We start from the raw sequence: 6,715 nt of genomic DNA on the forward strand, positions 1-6,715 counted from the left end.
CCCCGCTCGGCCGCGGCCGCCCCGCTGGCCATCCTCTCCGGCCCCTCCGAACTCAGCGACAGGCTGTAAGGGGACAGAGGATGAGAAGGGGGATGACGCCCACGTCTCACTTACAGGCTGCCCCTTGTCAGTCACTCCTGCCCCCCCCCGCGAGCCCCCCACAACGGTCCCAGGCCCCCTAAACGTGTCCCAAATCATTCTATTTCTTCCCAACACCACAAAGGCTTCTGAGATCCAAGCCGCCGCCCCCTGTGTGCTGACCGATGGCGACAGTCTCGCTGACGGGCCCCACAGCCACCGCGGATCTGACCCCATCGCTCAAACCTCGGCCTTGGTTTTCCACAGCCCCGGGGGGCGGGGGGGGGGGGAACAAGTCTCTGTCATGGCCTTCAGGACTCTCTGCCCACTGACCCCTGCCAGCCCCTCAAACCGCATCCCCCTTGTACCAGATGCCCAGCCAAACTGGCCTTCAAACAGGCCAGACTCCTTTCCGCCCCAGGGCCTTTGCAGGTACTATTTCTGCTGCCTAGAACACTTTTCCCCTTTCTTTGCTTACACAGAGGTCTGACCAGACCTCAGCGTAAACACCAGCGGGGCCTCAGAAGCCTTCCGTGACCGTCTGTACCAAAGGTCCTCTCTCCGCTAGGCGTGTCAACAACCGACGTCCCCTCGGCCCTGCCCTCAGAGGTTTGGGGCCACGGCTGTCCGCTGACCGCCTGTCCCATTCACGGCAGTGTCCCCAGACCCTCTGGAGGCCCCTGGCTCCCAGAACGCATTCCACAGACAGCCGGGGCACAACTCTTTTGCATCAATCCCTCTGGGAGACACGCTCACTCACACGCAAAGAACTGAGCGTGCAGAACTAATCGGCCAAGCTCGCCGCCGCTGCAGGGGAAGCTCGTGCCTCACCAGAGAGCTCAGCGACACAAGAAGTATGCACAGGCGGTGTGAGAGCCCCGGCGGAGAAGACGGCCCCCTCCTCTGCGCCCTGAGCAGCTGTGGCTGAGCAGCGCCCCCCACCCCCACCCCGGTCTCCCCCCCCCCTCACCCCGGGGCTGTTGAGCACATTTCTTGAGCGGACTGGACTAGCCAGGCAAATATTTGCTTTAGGGAAATCTAAACACAGCCATGGTGACCCGGTTCCGGAAGAGCCCAGCTCCCTGGCGAGGCTGGCCAAGGTGAGCAGGGCAGCCTCCCCCTCTGCCCTGGGCGTCCGTCGGCCTAAGGTCTTGCCGGACAGTGGGACTCCTTGCGCTCTGGGATTAGCGGCTTTGCTTTGCGGGCGGAGCACGGGACTAACTGGTCAGAAGTGGGAGGTGTTCCGCTAGACAGGGACTGGGACGTCCCAGGCCACGCACTTGCCCCTGGACAGCAAGAGACCCCCCTCCCAGAGTCCCCCATCGTGGGAGAAAGGACCCCTGTCTCCTGCTCTGAGAGCCAACAGGAGACACTTCGGACAGTGGCCTCTGTGCCGATTCTCAGAGTTCCCTGTCCAGCCGGACCCCGGATCAGACAAGAGACAGAGGAGCCTCCCTCGCTCCATCCTACCTGACCGGGCCAGGGCTCGGGGGGGGCACAGCCAGCCAGCAGGTCCCCCTCCCCAGCCACAAAGGGTGCCCTCAGTTCAGCACCTCCTACGATGGCTCTGAAGGCACAGATCGAGGGCCATCAGAGCACTGGGGACCCTTGGGTCAAATAAACCCAAGCCAGAGAAGACGGGAGACCCAGTGAGGGTCACAGGTGGCACGTCCCGGCCCAACGCGGAGCTGGGTGAACCTCCACAGGGTGGCACCGGCCGCGGGCAGCATGAGGCAGCTGCTGGCAACGAGCCCAGAAAACCAGGCCAGGGGACTCCTCCGACCGGCCCAGCCCCCACCCCACCCCCCAATTCAGGCCTTGCTCACCGCAGAGGAACGGAGCATGCCCTCCAGGCCCCCCCTCAAGGGGACCCCAGAAGCTACAAGCCGATGAGAACGTTCACAAAACCACGAGGCTAATGTCCGCAGTAAGGAACGGTAAAATGATCTTGCCTCCGATCACCGCAGAGAGCCCAGGGAGCAAAAATGTGATCCAGGAGATGAGAAATGAAATGAAACATCAAGAGAAACTTCTAGGAATCTTCTAGAGGTGGCCAGGTGGTCTGAGCTCCAGACAGGCCACGGCTTCGTGCTACAACCTGGTCCTCCACTCGCCTCTCTCCTCCCCAGAAGTGCAGAGAGACCGCAGGGGAGGCTGGGGGAGGGGGACAGGTGAGCGAGGTGCCCTGCTCCCCATCCTGGGCCGGTCTGCGCTAAGCTTCTCCAGTGGGGTGTTTACACAGCTGGGGAAACGAAAGTGGATTCCAAGCCACTTAGGCCAGGTCCACCTACGCTTTCCTTCTGCCAATCAGCAGGACGGCTCGCCCACCACGAGGCCACTGGCAGGCAGCTTGGGGCCTCCGGGGCCATCACTGTCCAGGCCCGAAGGGAGTTCCGTGGCCCGTGGTCTCCTGCTCCAAGAGCCAGGTCCACCGCTCCCAGGGGCGACCACCAGAGACCCCAGCAGGGCCCAGGAGGAGGGCAGCGGGCAGAGGCAAGAAGGACCCGCAGAGAGAGAAGGCAGGCAGGGAGGCAGGAGCTAGGGGGCTGAGGGGCACGGGTGCGCCGTGCTCCAGGGAGGACATCCCCGAGCAGCCCTCAGGACACTCGCTGGGGCCCTGCGGGGGTGGGGGGCTCCCCGGAAACAGCAGGCCTCGCTCTGCCCTCCAGAGCCTGCCACCGCCACGAGCAGCCTTGCACAGACTCGGTCTGTGGCCGCCGGGGACCTAATCCACGTGAGGAGGGGCCCCCGGGCCTCCGTCACTAACTGACCTCCTAACATATTTACCCACCGGCCACCGGGAGCCTGCATCCGGGGAGCGGATCACAGAGCTCGACGTCGCCCCGTCTTCCAGGAGCCCTTTGGTTCCCTTCCTGCCGCCCGAGTGCTCACAGGGCTAAGAGAAAACGAACCTACGGGGACTCGAAGCGATGCCGACACGGGGCCTCTCGCTGGGGGACCTCCTGTGGTCTCCATCTCGTGGCCAGGTGACCCCAGACATGGGATTCACCGAGTGCCCGGGGCCTCGCGTGGCTGGGAAGTAGGCTCAGAGAGGTCAAACAACCTGCCTGATGCCACCCCAGTCCGCTGGACCCCAGACCCACACTCTAACCACCAGGCCAATGGTTCTCAGCTGGGCCGGATCCTGCCCCAGGGGACACCGGGCCACGTCTGGGGACATCTGTGGTTGTCACATAGGGGTGCTCCTAGCATCAAGGGGGTGGAGGCCAGGGGCGCTGCCCCACCCCCCACAGCGCCCAGGACGCCTCCGCAGAAAACGACTCGGCCCCACGTGAGCAGTCCTGAGCTGAGCGGCCCGGCCCTCGCCTACGCAGCCGCCTCACACGAATCCTCACACGGATCAGCCGGAACAGAGGCCTAGGGCAACGCGGAACGGCAGGGGGCCGCGGGGAGGGGTGTCTTCCCAGACCTACGACATCATCGGAAATGTGGGGACCTCTACGAGGCCCTCACGAATCAGGGCCCAGAGGCCACACCCCTTACCTTCTCCAACCTTCTGTGTGGTCGTGGTCCAGCCGGAGCTTCTTAACCTTCCGCATTAACCACTCGGCTGACCTCAGGAGGGTGTGGGGGAGCCTGCGAGCAGAGAGACCCCCGGGCTGCAAACCCCAGCCGTCTGGGCGTGCCCGCTCGTGGCCCTCCTGCCTGCCCTTGGCTCTGGGCGGCCTGCATCACTCCGGGGACACCCAATGCCAAGGGCATTCTGCCGAGGCCCCGCCCGGGAATTCGAGAGGCCGCCTGGCATTTGCCAGGCGCCAGCATCCTTTCTGTGCTCCCAAGGCGAGCAGTCTGACAAGACGGCACCTTTAAATGACACCAAGGATGTCATCCTCGGTGCTCACCGGAAACCAGACGGTCCCAGGGTCCACACCGCGGCCACACTCTGATGCCCTTCCCGACCTCCCCCTCTCACCCCTGACCTCGATCTCCAGCCACACTGGCCTTACTCTCCCCTACACATGCCAACTACTTCCCACCCCAGAACCTTTGCACTTCCTGTCCCCCAGCCCCGGGTGGCGGGCGGGGGCCTTCCCTGCTTTCTGTGGTGTCTCCAGACACCCAATCCAGAGTCACTGCTCTGTCACCCCCGCAGGGCTGCCTGTCCTTCCATACAGAGCCAAGTCTGGGGTAGTGGCTCTCAAAGGGGAGGACTCTGCCCCTCGTCCCCAGGGAACGCCGGGCGAGGTCTGGGGATAGCTGTGCTGGTCACAACCGGGGGAGCTCCTGGCAGCGAGTGTGGCGAAGCGGGGAAACTCTGCCTGCTTAATTTGGGGAGGGGGAGACTAAGATCTTCAGGCCCACAGCAGACCCTCGCATAAATCCCCGATGGGTCAGACGGTACAAAGCAGGGTGGCCCAGCATGTGTGAGGGACCTCCCCCCTCCCTCGGTTCTGTAAATGGTGCAACGTCCTTTGGCCTCAGGGACTCAAACGACTATGGAATACGGAGTCTCCGCGGGGCCGACTGCATCCCCTAACCCAGTGGGTCAGGACCAGGGTCAGCGCTGCCCCACCCCCCAGCCATCTGTGGCCATGACGACCGCGACGCATGCGCAGTGCATGCGCAGTGCGAGGCGCTAACCACTACGCTCACACCCACTGCAATGGGGGACGTGGCCCCAAACGTCACCAGTGCTGAGGCTGAGAAGCCCTGCTTGGGGCGAGGGAGCCCCCTCCCTGGGCTGTCACGCCGGGGCGGCAGGGCCACACCGGTCCCGTTCCAGGCCTGGCGCATGCGAGGCCTTTTCGGTGACGCGATCCCGTCCTCCCTGGAACACTGTCTAAGGTCACAGGGAGCCCCGGTTTGGTTAGCACCAAACACCCTCCTGAGGAGCCAGGCCCCGGGCAGGTGGGCAGGTGGCGAGATGGGGGCCCCCTGGGTGGCTCAGTCGCTCAGGTCACGAGCTGGCAGCTCGAGGGTTCAAGCCCCGCCTCGGGCTCGCTGCCACCAAGCCTGTTAGTGCAGAGCCCGCTTTTGATCCTCTGACCCCCAAATCCCGCTAACCCTCCCGCACTTGTACTCTCCCCAAAATAAACAAATGTTTGAGAAAAAGAAAGCAGCGCCTGGTCACCAGGCTGAGACCGTAGGCGAGCAATGAGGCGACATGTCCCTCGCGGCAGCCCTGGCCCTGCTCCTAGTACTGTGGGGAAAGCGGAGTCTCTGCGGTCAGAGATGTGGGTTCAAATCCCGGCACTTCAACATTTGGTCTCTGTGACCTTGAGCGACCAGTTGACTTCTCGGTTAAATTGTGCCTCAATTCCCACCCCTGTGAAGTCGGGCGGCTGTGACAATGACGTGCGCAAATAAAATCGCGGGTGCGGCAGAACCTACTAGTGTCCACTAGACAAGTTACTGAGAATCGCACCGCAGGGAGGTGTGGGCCGAAGCTCCTCTTGGAGCCCGGATTCCCTCCAGATGCTGAGGACTGGTTCGCAGCGGGGAGGACACAGCCACGCCCCTCCGCCTCCGCCGCCAGAGGCCATGACCCCAGAGTTGTAGCAAACCACATCCTGCAGATGTCTACACTCTGGAGCGCCCAAACGAGTCCCATCTCCCCTCGTCCCACCCGGCAGCCGTCACCACCACCCCACCGCCGGCACAACTAACCTTCTAAAGGGTCCAGAAAGCCTCCATTGCAGCTGCGGGTGTGGGATACAGACCCTGACAGAACAAACATCATTAATGCAGTAGGTTCGTGGAGAGCCCGGCCAACAACTCGCTCTCCTTCCACTCGGGAGTCCTGATCCCCCAGCCCGATTCTAGAGACACCGCAGAGCCCCGCAGCGCCGCCTGCGCCCCCGAACTGTGCGGGGCAGAAAAGACCTCCCCGGCCCGGCCCCCTCCTCCCGGGACCCAGCCAGGGACCAGACCACAGCGCGCACCTCCAGGGCTCTAGTCCAAGCTCCTGGAAAGCACATTGATTCTAGCCACTGGGGCAAGTGACTTCCTCCCGGTGGGGGCGGGGAGAGGGACAGCGCTGGGGAGGGAGGGGGAACGGAACGGGGCACTTGTGACGGCCCAGCGGTGCGCGGATGGGGAAGTGTCAAAAGCCGAGTGGAAGGCAGGTGGGCGGCTGGACAGGGCCGGACGGGAGGCTGGGAGAAGGGGCTGGAACCTGGGGGTGCGTGGGGAGGATGTGGGAGGCCAAGCGCTGGGGAGGGGCGGTGGGTGGGGGCAGGAAGCGGGTGCGGGCGGCGGCCTCCGCTCTCAGCCATAGGGAGGGGACCGCCAGAGCCCGCGGGGAAGGAACGCTTCGTGGGTGCGGCCACTCCCGGAAGGGACCGGAGCCAGGTAGCCTGGACAGCGACGGGACCAGAGGGGAGGCTGGGCCGGTGCAAGGCCGAGAGGTGTCCCGGCCACCGGAGGAGGCAGGAGGGGTTAGAAGGGCCGAGGAGGGCCCGGGGCGGAGGGGAGCCCAAGGCGGGGGCTGTTGGAACCGAGAGTGCGGCCAAAGGCAGGGCCGGGGCGCGGGGAGGCGGCGGCGGAAGGCACCCGAAAGGCCGGCCAATGGCGGAGCCGGGGTCAGGGCTGAGGTGGGGCCGGTCAATGGCGGGCTCGGGGTCGCGGCCGAGGCGGGACGGGGCGTGCGGGCGCTGCTCACCGGGCTCGGGGCCGG

General features: G+C 64.7%; 1 protein-coding gene and 1 long non-coding RNA gene across 3 annotated transcripts in view; one reads left to right on the top strand and one right to left on the bottom strand.

The window, feature by feature from the left end:
- Window positions 1–6,715, bottom strand: part of DPP9 (dipeptidyl peptidase 9) — a 38,742-nt gene that overhangs the window by 31,870 nt on the left and 157 nt on the right. Inside the window, exons 2-4 of one of the 2 annotated variants that reach the window (XM_029915902.1) lie at window positions 5,707–5,760; window positions 3,583–3,675; window positions 1–63 (exon numbers count right to left, since the gene is read on the bottom strand). The exon at window positions 1–63 is cut by the window's left edge and continues 17 nt beyond it. In XM_029915902.1, coding sequence (XP_029771762.1) covers window positions 1–63; window positions 3,583–3,638 — 119 coding nt within the window. In that variant the 5' untranslated portion in view covers window positions 3,639–3,675; window positions 5,707–5,760. Of the gene's footprint in view, window positions 64–2,030; window positions 2,114–3,582; window positions 3,676–5,706; window positions 5,761–6,715 lie in introns of those variants that run through there. The other variant, XM_029915903.1, reaches the window with a different exon arrangement.
- Window positions 6,315–6,715, top strand: part of LOC115273023 — a 29,906-nt gene continuing 29,505 nt past the window's right edge. The window contains exon 1 of the long non-coding RNA XR_003900614.1: window positions 6,315–6,390. This is a non-coding gene — a long non-coding RNA (uncharacterized LOC115273023). The remainder of the gene's footprint in view (window positions 6,391–6,715) is intronic.

The sequence above is a fragment of the Suricata suricatta genome, chromosome 12 (genome assembly GCF_006229205.1).
Source record: "Suricata suricatta isolate VVHF042 chromosome 12, meerkat_22Aug2017_6uvM2_HiC, whole genome shotgun sequence".
Taxonomy (NCBI): Eukaryota; Metazoa; Chordata; class Mammalia; order Carnivora; family Herpestidae; genus Suricata; species Suricata suricatta.